The sequence below is a fragment of the Cervus elaphus genome, chromosome 30, assembly GCF_910594005.1.
Source record: "Cervus elaphus chromosome 30, mCerEla1.1, whole genome shotgun sequence".
NCBI classification, from domain to species: domain Eukaryota; kingdom Metazoa; phylum Chordata; class Mammalia; order Artiodactyla; family Cervidae; genus Cervus; species Cervus elaphus.
The window spans coordinates 12,660,007-12,674,400 of NC_057844.1; the positions used below are offsets into that span (position 1 = coordinate 12,660,007).

The 14,394-nt window shown below is 49.6% G+C and overlaps 1 protein-coding gene and 1 long non-coding RNA gene across 4 annotated transcripts in view; one reads left to right on the top strand and one right to left on the bottom strand.

The window, feature by feature from the left end:
- The window catches only part of LOC122686963, a 28,306-nt gene extending 17,734 nt beyond the window's left edge, over positions 1-10,572 (top strand). The window contains exons 1-2 of one of the 3 annotated variants that reach the window (XR_006338964.1): positions 7,408-7,912; positions 8,709-10,572. This is a non-coding gene — a long non-coding RNA (uncharacterized LOC122686963). Of the gene's footprint in view, positions 1-7,407; positions 7,913-8,708 lie in introns of those variants that run through there. The other 2 variants (XR_006338966.1, XR_006338965.1) reach the window with 2 other exon arrangements.
- A 1,145-nt stretch (positions 10,573-11,717) lies between these two features.
- LOC122687002 (gem-associated protein 2-like) lies at positions 11,718-12,835 on the bottom strand. The gene is given in 2 exon segments (XM_043892421.1): positions 11,718-12,700; positions 12,703-12,835. Coding segments are annotated over 2 exon segments (723 nt in total). The 3' UTR covers positions 11,718-12,110.
- Positions 12,836-14,394: the final 1,559 nt, after the last annotated feature.

The following is a 14,394-nucleotide window of genomic DNA, read 5'->3' on the forward strand; positions in this document are numbered from 1 at the left end:
CCAGAATTGGTGTCAGGGGGCCCTGAGCTGGCATAGTTCTGTCACATTGAAAGTTCCTCCCATTCTCTCTATGCCCCACTTTTCTCAGGGAGATTACAAAATCAAGGATCGACCTCAAGGGAAATGGCGGTATTTCAATGGGGGAAGTCATGTGGCTAAAGTGTTCTTTGGAATAGAAGGAAATTTGCCCCAGGAATCTCATGCCCACGGGAGCAGGGCAAACACAGAGTACCCTATCGTCTGATGCTGGTTGCCCTCAAGCTGCAAAGGCAACATGAGGCTCCCTCAGAGACCACACATACAATTAGTGTGGGGAGCCTTCTGGGAAGGCGTCAGGCTTCTGAGACACAGTCATATGTGAAGGAAAAGACCCGCCGTATGGAGACTCAGTGGACCGAGGAGGCGGCGCCAATGCATGGTTTTGGCATTTGTCAGGGTCATGGTTAGAAATCCGTCCTGGCTGGTCTGTTCCGTTGCTTTGGGGTCCGTGCCAAGTGTGGCCGGAGAGACCACTGAGGATTCCCTACATCTACGGGGTCTGATTCATCCTGCATCAGCCCAGGGTGATGACAGACATGGTCTGATTTCAGGCAGAGGATGGCAAACCAGTGTTAATAAAAGGCAAACCTTCAAGATGCTTCTGGAAGCATTTCAACCTGTGCACTTCCTTATCTCTTTTCCCACACTCCATGGCAAAGTAGTTAGAAAACCACAGGCTCCAAGGAGTCCCTGGAGAAGCAGTGGTGGTGGGGAGAGCTGGTTTTTTAGAAAGCCAAGATCAAGTGGGGAGCAGGCACACACATCCAGATTGGGGTATTTCGCTCCAGGGGCAATGAGGTGGCCAAAGTCTTGGGACATTGGAGGTCTTAGGTGGCAGGGCTGAGGCATAGCCTCAGAGGGGGGCCACTGGGAGGCTGTTCTGTCTGCAGTGGCCATTGGCCAGGGACACTGCATACTTGATATACCCTCGAGAGGCGGAATTTGAGCAAGACGGCATAAAGGAATCTCCTCTTTAGCCAAGAAACTGCAAGATCCTTTTCCAGTCAAGGTTCATGACTGAAAGCAAAAGCAACTGACCCTGGCTGATTGCACAGAGGCAGAGAGTTTATTAGACACTGGCAGCTCACAGCACCTCCAAAAACAGGTAGAGTGCCCTGACTCCTGCCAAAGGACCTGTATGGTGAAGACGCATTTCCTCTGCTTCAGGGCTCACTGCCAATATCCTAACACTGGGCCCTGAGTTCTGCTCAGAAACAGAACCCCTGTGGCCTGAAGGAACTGGGGGTCTTACTGTCTTGATCACCACTGCCCATTGCCAGGATACCTCCTGAACTCTCCCAACTTTCTTTATTTTTTTGAGAATTAAATGAATCTTTATTTACAAAAGGATTGAAATAGAGCCTGGAACATAGTGTTTGTTATAAATAAATGAATGAACAAGACAACTTTTCTCCATATTCACAGATTTTCAACCAAAAGAATGCATGCGTTCCTTCTATTTACCCAAATAGACTGAATTACAAGTAATAGAATTATTTGCTTTTCAAGGCAAATGATCAATTTTTCATTTGCCAAGCTTAGAACACGTAAATTTGGCCCCAAGTTGAACCAATACAGTAAAACTTGGGTGTGAAGGTTGCTCTATCTGTGCTTCATCCCAACTTCTTCTTGTGGGGACGGAGCCAGGCCACATATCTGGTCTACCTGCCAGGGAGCTGGGGTAGCCAGCATCCGACACTTCGGGTTTCTGTAGTGAGAGGTTCACTCTGCCTCACGAGCACAGAAGATATAGGTCCTTAGTGACCAAGCACGATAACTGCCCTCTATAAGGCATGAGATGATAGGAACCGACTACAGTAGCTTCTAATGCTGCTCTATTTCTTTACCTTGTGTTGACACTGGAGACCACGAGCATCTGGCCTTGTTCACTGTGATTTCATTGAAATTGTTCTTGTTCACGTCTCGCATGAGTTTGATCTTGCTTAATCTAGTGGTCATATCTCTGTTTACATCTTAGGCAACCTCTTAGCAACACCTGTCACAGTTAGTCCCTCTGTCTTCTTGAAATACTGTATTCTTGGTTTTCGTGACACCTCACCCCTCTGGTTTCCTGTCACCCACTTCTTCCTCTGCTTCTCAGTGGGCCCTTCTCTCTCTGTCTGATTCCTGACACCAGTGTTTCCTGGCTGTGGGCCTGGCCATTCTCTTCCTCTTTGACGTTTTCTCCTCCAGTGGCTCTCATCTGTTTTCGTGACTTTAAACACCACCTATGTCTTGAGGGCTCCTGTATATGTCTCTAGTCCAATTCTCTCCTTGGAGCTTCAGACTTCTATACTCAATTGCAATTCAAAAAAAATATTTTTTTACTTGGAGATAATCTCCAAACTTATAGAAAGTTTGCAAAAAATAGCATCAAAACACCTGTATTCCCTTTACCCAGATTCACTCGTGAATGTGGGTAATGTGTACATATATCATCTATATGGATGGACCAGTGTGGGTGTGTCACATAAACACACATACTTTTTTCCTCAATCATTTGATGGAAAGTTACATACATCATGGCCCTTTCAATGTTTTTAAGGGTGAAGTGTATTTTCTTAAAAACCATAGTACAGTTATCAATCTCAGTAAATTTAACATTGCTACAATACCACCTTTCACATTTCAACTTTGTCACTTCATTAAAAAAAATGTTCTTTATAGCATTTTTTTTTTTTTTTTTGACCTTCAGTACAAGATCTAGTCTGGGCTCCTCCGGTGGCTCAGCAGTAAAGAATCCGCCTGCCAATGCAGGAGGCGTGAGTCCTATCCCTGGGTCAGGAAGATCAGCTAGAGAAGGAAACGGCAACCTGCTCCAGCATTTTTGCTGGGAAACCCCATGGACAGAGGAGCCTGGCGGGCTACCGTCCATGGGGTCACAAAGAGTCGGAGACGACTTAGTGACTGAAACGACAACAGGACTTACTCTAGGGTCAGCTACTGCATTTTATTGTCATGTCTCTTTGCCCTCCTTAAATCTAAAGCATTTTCACAGCCTTCCTTTGTGTTTTAAGACATTGATGTTTTTGAAGAATACAGTCCCTTTCTCCTTTTTTTTTTAATAGACCGTTTCTCAACTGGGGTTTGTTTGCTATTTTTCATGATTAGATCCAGGTTACTTATACTCTGCTGGAGTTTGACCTAGGTTAGGTGGTATCCTGCTCAGAGCATCACATCTGGAAGTGCACACTGTCCCTCACTGGTGACGTTAGTTTTGAGCACTTGGTCAAGTTGCAATCTAATCTTCCACTGCAGAATGACTGTTTTCTCTTTTCATGTTATTGCAACTAACACACAATTTGTGGGAGACACACTAAGACCATGTAAATATCCTGTTCCTTATCAAAATATCCTTTAATATTCATTGGTGATTCTTGCCTCATCCAATCTTTACTGAAGTGTTAGTAGCTCAGTCGTGTCTGACTCTTTGTGACCCCATGGACTGCAGCTCCATAGGCTCCTCTGTCCATGGGATTTCCAGGCAAGAATACTGGAGTGGGTTACCATGCCCTTCTCCAGGGGATCTTCCTGACCCAGGGATTAAATCCAGATCTCCTGCATTGTAGGTAGATTCTTTACCATTTGAGCCACCAGGCAACCTTTACTAGGATGGTTGGAAAATGATGCTTTTCCAACTCCAGCACCCCTTCCATGTTGACCAGCCCACCCTTGACACTCTGCTGTAAGAGGCCTCCTCCACCATCCATCACTCCCTCCTCTTCTCTCCTTCCTTCCTCTTCCTTCCTTTCCTTTCTTCCTTTGGCTTTGTTATTTTTAGAACAGTTTCAGGTTCATAGCAAAATTGAAAGGAAGGTACAGAATGCCCATATACCTCTTATTCCCCTGGAAAATGGCTTCTCTGGAAAAATGTCTATGCAGATCCTCTGCCCCAAATGGAATTGTTTGCTCTTCTTGCTACAGAGCTGTGTGAGTTCTACACACTTCAGACATTATCCTCGTATGAGATACAAGATTTGCAAATATTCTCCCATTCAGTGAGTCGCTTTTCATTTTACGGATGAGGAATTCTTACTGGCAAAATGATATACGCAAAGTTCAATACTGTCTGCTGTTCTTTTCTGGCCGTGGTTATTCATTTCATTATCATAATGAATATAATTTCACTGTATGCGTGTGTTCTAAGTCACTCAGTCATGTCCGACTCTTTGTGGCCCCATGGACTGTAGCCCGCCAGGCTGCTCTGTTCATGGAATTCTCCAGGCAAGAACACTGGAGTGGGCTGCCATGCCCTAGGAGGTTAAACGTGGTCAGCTCCAGAGTCCAGTACAGCAGGTTTGTCACCGCAGGCATATTCCCCAGTTTTCACCTCGGGGCCTCCTCACTCTCAAGCTGAAGGGACAGCTGGCTGATGTGGCTGTGAACACAGCCCAGAGATGACCAGCACGACTGGCTGGTTTCTCCAGGCAGCCTTCCATCCAACACAGCTCAGTTCCCCTGAAGTCAGGCTGATTGATGACTCAGACTCGCCGTGACCGTGCCCACCTGGCCGTGGTGACCACGCAGTCACTCAGCGATGCTGCCATGCTTGCCTGGACTTGCTGTCTGCTTTTAGTTTCAGACTCTTTGCTTTATTGTGGCTGTTGGGCTGGTCCCCCCCCACGGTCCAGAGACCAGATGCATTGGTGGCCTCTCAACGTCCACAAGGCTGCCACCAGTGTCGCCCAACTTCAGAGAAGCATGAGATGCTGGCCCCCTGGGCTGACCATGGGCCGAGTGGTACCAATGTCTTGGCCATGCTCTCTAAGGAGAGTAACAATCCTAAATGATATTTTGACATGGTCTGGAGTAACTGAGCCAGCCTCATAAAAAACTCCAACACCAGATGCGCAGCACAAGAGGGACGGAGGACAATGGACCAGGTGCCTTGACTCGGGGTTGGTTGGAGTTACACCTGTGACTTCAGGTGGGTCAGCCCAAGCTCATTATTCCCGTCAAGGTCATTATCCCTCAGGGGCCGCCCACTCCTGGAAAGAGCCCCCACTTTTTGGAGTGTGATCGCTTTATGATATTGTGCTGGTTTGGCTGTACAATGAAGCATATCAGCTATACATGTACATATGTCGTCTCTCTCATGGGCCTCCCTCCCACCCCGCATTCCCACCCCTCTCGGTCATCTTCACTGGAGCTCTTCACAAAGATGGTCAGAGTCAAGGGGATGACATTGTTTATATGTGAATCTGCTGACTTCCCTGGTGGCTCAGACGGTAAAAGCATCTGCCTACAATGCGGGAGACCCGGGTTCGATCCCTGGGTTGGGACGATCCCTTGGAGAAGAAAATAGCAACCCGCTCCAGTATTCTTGCCTGGAAAATCCCATGGACGGAGGAGCCTGGAGGGCTACAGTTCATGGGGTCACAAAGAGTTGGACACGACTGAGCGACTTCACTTCTACTTCTTCTGCTGGCACAATTCAAACTAGCCAGGCCCCAGCTGTTCATCCCGCCCTGCCTCGCCTTCCCTGTGGAAACCCCAATAAAGGCCATAGCCCAAGCTCTTCCCTCACCCTGTTTTCTGCCTCCTGACTGCACGGCTGCTCCCCGATGACCTCCCTCTCTGGGGCTCATGAATACAGTAAACTTTGTTTCCCTGAGCTGCCTCCGTGTTCTGTCTTGTGACCACACCTGACTGCCTGTTGCCTGAAAGAACACAGAATGGGACTTCCCTGGTGGTCCAGGGGATAAGAATCCACCTGCCAATGAGGGGACCCGTGTTTGACGCCTGGTCCGGGAAGATCCCACTTGCTGAGGGGCAACTAAGCCCATGGACCACAACTATTGGGGCCACAATGACCGAGTCCACGTGCCACAACTGCTGAAGCCCGAGGATCTAGAGCCCGTGCCCTACAGCGACGGAAGCCGCCGTAAGCAGCCTGCACACCGCAGCGAGGAGCCCTTGCTCGCTCCAACTGGAGAAAGTCCTTCAGCATCCACAAAGACCCAGCGCAGCCAAAAACAAACAAATTAAAAAAACAAAAAACCCACATGAGGTATATATTAATATTAAAGAACAGAACAGAGAAGAAAGAGGCTGAAGAGCATTTCTTCATTGTCGGCCTTGGTCCATGCCTCTTCCCCTGAGGGGTCCCTTTCTCTCTCTCCCCACCCCACCACCGTGCTGGGGGGCCCACTCATGCCCCATGTCCTGATCTAGGCCACGAGTCCCACCCTATAGCCTAGGAGGGGGACGGTGGTCACGTCGTCACAGTGGAGATGGAGCAGGCCCACGTGTTCTTTCTCACGGATGTGAATCTTTCTTGGCACGACTTTGACGTAAGAGAATTTTAATGTGTCTCCCTGCCCATCAGAGGTGAGACTTCCGAAAGGAAGGAAAACTTGAGTAAGGACAGAAAACCCAGCCTGCCCCAGTGTAGTTTTCGCCTGAAGTGAAGGCCTGTTGAACGAGGACTTGCTTGTCTGTCGGCTCTTAACTGGGTTTCAGGTGTGTGTGCGTGTGCGCGCGCATAAGAGAGGGGGAGGGAGGGGAAGTGGGGACACACACACTTTCCACACATATGGCATTGCCGTTAGAGTCAGGCAGCCAGGACCTGCCTGGGTTCTGTTTTAGAGAAGGTTGCTCTGATTCCCCTCCAACTGCGCCCTGCCTCACGAGAGGCAAGCCTGGAGGGTAAGGAGGCTTGAGCCTTGAAATCCACGCCTGCCCTTCTAGGCCACATTCCAGGGGTTGGGGCCCTGAGATACCCTGCCGGGTGGGCCTGAGCCTGCTTCCAGAACTTGCCTTGGCCTCCTTCTTGGGCTCTGGTTGTCCTGGGTCAGTCTCCTGAGAGGGCAACTCATTACGGTGCCCACCCCGGATGCCCGGAGTGACCGAGGGTGGCTACTCTGGGGAAGAAGGGGAACGTGTGAGGACAGAACCGGGGAGTGGGCTGAAGAGGCTGAGGGCCGGAGCGCCTCCGTGCCTCCTCGCCAGGCCCTGCAACGGGTGCAGGGAGACCTGCGCGTCTGCCTCCAGCCGGTCCGGGCCTCTCCGGAGCAGCCAGCCGGCGACTGGGGGAGCCCAGATGCTGGGGGTATGTTTCCACCCGATTTTCTCATTACTGAGCAATTCCTCCCGCTCACTGAGACCGCCCGTCCCAGCACTTGGATTCTAAGGCGGTTTGTGGGGATGACTCACGTGGGGCCTCATCATGGAGAAAGCTATGCTTTATGGTTTGGTTTTGCCTGTCGAGCAAGGCGGGAGATGATGAGAAAGAGAGAAAAGTTCCCACCAGCGTCTGGGAAGATGCTCGGCCTTTCTCCGGGCCTCATCTGGAAGTGGGGGAGGGGCGGCGCCCCCAGTCACAGGTTCTCAGGTACCCCCTGACTCTCTCCAGGGGTGGGCGGGGGGTCTGGGGGACCGGCCACGCTGGCAGCACCCCCACCCCACCCCTGTCTTGGCCCCTTCCAGCTGTCGACCTCAGATCATATGTTAGACTTTGTTTGGGGGTTCTTTCCCTGGATTGCTGGTCTTTCGAGATGTTGAGTCACTGTCACCTAATTCCACTGGTCTAATAAGCACAACCAATTGATGACCTTCTCCTTAAGGGGTTAAACGGGGCTTCTGTTCAATACTCACTCCGCCCCTGCACACCCAAGTCACACTCCTCTTGCAGGCTGGGCAGACGCTTGGGCGGGACCCATCTGCATCCAACCAGCAGGTCCTCTAACTCAGGCCCCGCCCCTCCCGCCTGGTCCCACTCAACAGCGCGTGCGCTCCTCCAGGCTGGACACCCCACCCCCGGGAGCAGCTCTTGGGTCCCCCAACTCCCGACATTTGATCGGTGACGTCAAGTGTCTTAATCATCTTTACCCAGCTGGTGAGAAGGATCCAGAGTCACGCTGTTCGACTCCAGGTCCAAGCTCTTCCCCCCTTTTCTCTAAAGCTGTATGCATGTCACTGTCCTTCCTGCCTGAGTCGCTTTTGGAAGCATCTGGTCTTTCTGGTAACCAGACTCTGACTTTCTGGATCCTTGGGACCCTGCCCGGCAGGATGGGCTGAGAGCAGCGGTCCCCAACCTTTTTGGCATCAGGGACTGGTTTTGTGGAAGACAGTTTTTCCACAGACTGAGGAGGAGGGGGATGTTTTGGGGATGATTCAAGCTCATTACATCTATTGTGCACTTTATTTCTATTATTATTCCATCAGCTCCACCTCATATCATCAGGCATTAGATCCTGGAGACTGGGGAGGCTTAGAGGACCTCACTGTGTCTGAGTCAGTGGGGAGGGTAGAAACTGAGTCAGCAGTGTTTGCTTGTCCTGAAGTCCTGACTTAAACCCCTGAAACGACCAGCCCTTGCTCATGCGGAACAGGCCAGGGCTCTGCAAACAGCCCAACTCCTACATCGGCTCCCGGGTCTCCACCACGGGCTCCTGATGGCTCCTGGGGCCTCTGCAAGCTGAGGGCTGCCTCAGTGGGAGCCGGGTTTGGGCATTTTGGATGCTGTCACCTCAGCTCTACCACTTACCACCTGTGTGGCCTTGGCCAGGTTCCTTAGTCCTCTCTGGAAAAGTAGAAACTGGGAGGATTAAGTGAGCTTGTGTGTGCCCAGCACATCACGAGTTCTTAATAACTAGTGGTTATCACTGTTGTTGCTACCACTTGCTCAACCCTTTTGTTATTATTTGTTTACTTTCTGTCTTCCTCAGGAGCTCCTACGCCACATCTGTCCTGTTTTCTTCTCTGACCCTCAGAGACTGGCCATCGATAAGTATTGCATGAATGAATGCATGACTGACTTCAATGAATGAATGAACTTGTTGTCATGAAAGTCTTGAAATGCCTTGAACGTTCCGGGAAAAGAGACTCTTCCTGATGAATGAATGCATGACCGATTCAGTGAATGAATGGACTTGTTGTTGTGACGATTAGACGAGTCGTCTTGAAAGTTCCAGAAACAGAGACTCTTCCTCTAGGAAGGGATGGAACAGCTGTCAGAAGCTTGGGGTGAGGAGGCCCCGGGTGGGTGGAGGCCCTGGTTTGAACCCTGGAGCCCAGTGGGAGGGAGCGCTGAGGCTATGCTGTGGCAAAGCCTCCTGTTCTTTCCAGAACCAGCTGTGACCACGTCGGCGGGCAGCTCACTCCTGACCTTTGGGTGCTGTTTCCTTGTGGGCCTTCGAGGAGAGCAGGGCCCACCGTGCCTCTGGCAACCTCTGAGAGGAGCTGCCCGCCTGGCCTGAGCAGCACGTGATGGTCCACAGAGAAAAGACCATCTATTTTCTGTCGGCGTGAACTCTCACATTTACGGTTTTGCCAAGCTGAAAATAACAATAACATACTCTGCTCTCCATAGCCCTGTCCCCTCGTGAAGGGAGAGGAGAAAAAGGAAACAAAGTCCCCTCTGTTGGCGGCATGGGCTTCTTTTCAAGCCCCCAGGCCCCCTGCTGTGGCAGTGGAGGGAGCTGGGCCCAGCAGGCGGGGCTTGGTGGACGGTCTGGGAGACCCCCCGAGGCTGGACTTGCTTCCCATGTGGGAGTGGGGTGGCCGCGGGCCCTGCAGGGGCACCTACCAAGGTGCTGGGGGGCCTGGGGGGTCTGAACGTATCCCCCATGCCTGTGGATCAGCGCTTCCCATCCCCACCCAGGCGCCCCATGAGCCCCGGTCAAGGGCACAGAGTTCCGAAGCCCAATGTGTTCCCAGAGGCCCTATCCTTTGAACAGTCTTCCTTTTCACTGCCCTGCTCAGAAAACGGGGAATGTTCAAACCTCCATCTTCTGTCTTAAGGAGATTCCTGCTGTGACTCGGTCTCTGACGTGGGTCTTTTCTTTCCCCTTCCCGGGTGGGGTCTGGGCTGGAGCCTCAGAGCAGAGAGGCGGACATGCTGGGGGCGGGTTGGCTGTGCCGCTGGGAGGCCTTCCTGCCGCCTCCACCCCGCGGGGCTCTGGGGACAGGCCCGGGGCGCTGAGAGAGGCTTGGTCTCGGGCACAGACTGTGAGGCGGGTTGGCCCCCAGCTGACGGGGATCACTGTCCGGGCCTCGCTGCCTCCCTGCGGCCACAGACACTCACAATCCCCTGTTTTGTCTCTTCCTCAGATGGGTCTGTCCTCAATTACTCTGTGGCCCTGCTCTCTGCTTTCTACAGCTCGCTTGTGAAGGAACATTTGCCCTGGAGCTGGGGACACGTGGGCGTCCAACACCTTCACTCTAGAAGGCTCTGTGCCCTCGCGGGTACGGAGAAGGCCACCCCCAGCGTCCTGGAACCCCCAGCCTGGAACTTCCCGCTCACTCTGGCTTCCCCGGGAAACCAGGACTTTCCTCAGCAGGGCCCTCAGCTCAGATTTCCCTTCCTTTAAGTTTTCAAATTTTTCTTGCCTTAATTTTTTTCAAATTAAGAGGCTTCTCACAGGGCCTCTGTAGCACCTGGAGCTTCGTTTTGACAGGAGCCCAGTGTTCTGGAATCGTTGCTCTAAGTGGGTGTGGAAATTACCACGGGGAGCAGCCCCTCAGGGCGTGAGACGCTGGGCGCTGGGAAAATGAGTGCCATGGACCCTCCGGAGGGGTGTTTCTTTTTTTTTTTAATTAATTAATTTATTTTAATTGGAGGCTAATTACTTTACAATATTGTAGTTGTTTTGCCACACATTGACATGAATCAGTCACGGGTGTGCATGTGTTCCCCATCCTGAACCCCCCTCCCACCTCCCTCCCCATCCCACCCCTCAGGGTCATCCCAGTGCACCAGCCCTGAGCGCCCTGTCACATGCATCGAACCTGGGCCGTGTTTCTATAGCAATTCAGGCTCGCCCGCCTTTAGCCTGACCATCGTTAACCTGGGGACTTTGTCTGGGCGCCAGAGTCTGTGGGCTCAAGTGAGACATTTGCACTTTCTGATGGTGGATTGGAGTGAAAACGTAATCAACTGAAATCAGCAGCAGAAGTGAGACACAAGTAAGACTGGAAACTCCAGGAAGTACTCAATTTTCAATCAGATGTAAATCATCCCACACGAACGTGAACATCCTGAAAGGTGTTTTGCCTCTTTGAGAAATGAAGAAAAAAATAAAAGGGAAAAGAAAGTGATTGGAATCCCAGTCAAGGCCTGTAAAAACTGACCTCAGTTCTCAGAGAGTCCATGGGAAAAATGTCACAACATATCACTGATATATAGAATCTAAAAAAAAAAAGTACTAATGAACTTACTTACAAAACAGAAGTAGAGGCATGGATGTGGAAAACAAACTATGGTTACCAGGGGGTAAATGGGGAGAAGAATAAACTGGGAGATTGGGGTTGACATATACACATTACTATACGTAAAATATCAATAACTCACTAATAAGAACCTGCTGTATAGTGCAGGGAATGCCACTAAATACTCTGTAATGGCCTATATGGGAAAAGGATCTAAGGAAAAAGAGTAAATATACATGTATGTATGAGTGATTTGGGGGCTTCCCTGGTGTCTCAGACAGTAAAGAATCTGCCTGCAAAGCAGGAGACCCAGGTTCAATCTCTGGGTCGGGAAGATCCCCTGGAGAAGGAAACCGCAACCCACTCCAGTATTCTTGCCTAGAGAATCCCATGGACAGAGGAGCCTGGTGGGCTACAGTCCAGAGGGTCGCAAAGAGTCGGACACGACTGAGGGACTAACATACACACACGACTGATTCACTTTGCTGCATACCTGAAATGAACCCAACATTGTAAATCAGCTGCACTCCAACAAGAATTTTTTTTTTTTATTTTCAATAAAATTTTATATGTGTATATGTAAATAACAAAACAGCACCAAAGACCTCTGTACAATTTTACCATACAGGTTCTGTGTAGGATGCTTCATCAATAAACCTTTTACTTTTGCTCTAAAAGCACATGATTACAGAAAACTGCTTATTCATTAAAAACTGGGTAAGATCTTTCAAAGATACCTCAGATATTCAAAATAAAACAACCTATCTTCTAAGATCAACCTGAGTTGCACAGGTTAAGTTGAAGACTCTTCACACGGTGCTGAAAATGTGAGGCAATCTGCACTTGAACTGGCAGTGCACTTCCTCAGACTCAGGCTGTCTTCATCACAAGTATCTTCTATCTCTGAGAGATCAGCTACATCAAGATGGCTCATCAGCTAAGTCACGCTGGTCAAAATACCTGCTAACCAAGCAGATTAATAAATTCAAAGCAGGAACCCTTTCATCATCTTTGCTGTCCACCAAAAGCCTCACTTCAGAGCACCTTCTTGCAAGCTGCCGAATCAGTGAATGAGCCTCCGGTAATAAAGGTTTTTCAAGACAAGCCAATAAAGCATAAAGCCATCTTCCCAATTCTGGAGTAAAGTCTCTTTCTCCAAACCAATTATTCAGATATTCCAAGACACTAGTTACTGTTGACTGATTCATTCTGCTAACAATACTAAGCAAGGGAGGAAAACCAATTTGTACATAATCGATTCCAGGACTTTCACTTGCAGCTGGTCCAATAGCCCCTTCAGCACATAACCTTTCACCTAGACAGAATTTTTTCCAGCCTTCTTCATCTTCAGATTTTGGCATGGTCACATTACTATCCAACTGTTGTGATTTCCAGTGACTTCTATGTCTGTTCACACTCTGCCGAACAGTTGAAAACTGTGTCACTTGTTGCCGTTGCCACTGAAGAGTGGGGGAGTATCCTTCCGGGGCAGGCTGGCATCCTGAAAGTGGACCCGCCTCAGGTATTCCTGGGGAGTGCTCGGAGGTACGCTGGGATCGAAACTTTCCGTCAAGTCGCAGGGCTCCACCGGCAGAAGCCGTGGCATCAACTCCTCCACCGCAGACTCCGCAGGTACCCACGCCATAGTTTTCCCAACAAGAATTTTTTAAAAAAGAAAGAAAAGTCATGACATGTAGACTTATTCTTATCCTCAACCCAGAACAAACTCTTATTGTTTAACTGTAAAAAAAAAAAATTGGAAACTTAGGGAAAAAAATTTACACAGAATCCAATCGTTCAACATACCACAATTATTTGCTTTGATGGCTTAGTTTTTATTTACTTGAGCCACTTCTGGTTTAAATTTGAACTCTTAATAACAATTATGATTGCAAAACTATTGGAAAATTTGATCAAAACTCCTTAAAATAGACAAACTTGAGGCTTTTGAAGAGAATTTCCCCAATTAGTCCCTTGTTTCTGATTTATACAAGTAACATGTCTTTCAGAAGGAATTTAAGACAAATTAGAAAAATAAATAAATAAAGATACTGATAGTTGAGCACCCACTATTGTATGGATTGTGTGTGCTCAGTCAATAAGTTGTGTCTGATGCTATGTGACCCCATGGACTGCAGCCCACCAGGCTCCTTTGTTCATGGAATTCTCTAGGCAAGAATATTAGAATGGGTTGCCATTTCCTTCTCCAGGGGATCTTCCCTACTCAAGGACTGAACCCTCGTCTCCTGCATTGGCAAGTGGATTCCTTACCACTGTGCCATCTTCAGGGGAGGTATAGATCAGTGGCTGTCAACCCAAGCGTAGTTTTGCTTCCCAGGGGATAGCTGGCAATGTTGGCAGACAGTTGTGGTTGTCACAACTTGGAGGAGAAAAGCTTCTACCAGCACTCAAGGGTGTTGACGCTAGGGGTGGTACTCAATGCCCTATGATTCTTAGACTGACCCCCTCCCCACTTCCCCCAAAATGAACTGGTTTAAAATTCAACAGAGCTGAGGTTGAACAACTCTGGTATGGAAACAATTAAGTGATACAAAGATGCATAAGGCACAGTTACAGTTTTTTAGGAAGTCGCAAGCTAAATAATTTTCAAAATGTCACCTAATGGAAACAGCCCTGGATCTTCCACACCTCTCTTCCCTGTTTTGGCCCAGGGTTCAGATTTATGGAAAAGACAGGAGTCCCGCCATGCTCCTAGGATAGGCCTTCTGGTTGGGGCTGGAGTGGGCAGGACGAGGGTCATGGGGGCGGAGAGTGGGGGCGGTCACGCTGGGTGGCTACTTACTGGAATCTTGCACTACTTTTGGGTGATGGTGGACAAGTAGATTCACTTTTACCTCAGGTTGTCCACTGCTTTGAGACCACCCAAGACTGCCTGGGCCTCAAAGGTAGAGGGATGTGTCGGGGGGAGACTTGGCAAGTCCAGTCAGCTCTGGGAGTCTCTGTGGGTCTCACTGTCCTCTGGCTCCTGGCCCCACTACATCCCATCCCAGCACCCAGAGCTGAGAGGAAGTAACTCCTGGGGCCACATTCCACAGGTGGGCCTTGCCTGGCACTCTGGGTAGGGCCTGGCTCAGACAACATATCTCAAAACCTACGAACTATGGTATTGTGGTTACAAAGAATAGTCCTTGCTTCTAGAGATAAATGCTGAACTATTTAGAGATGAAACACTGTGATGTCTGG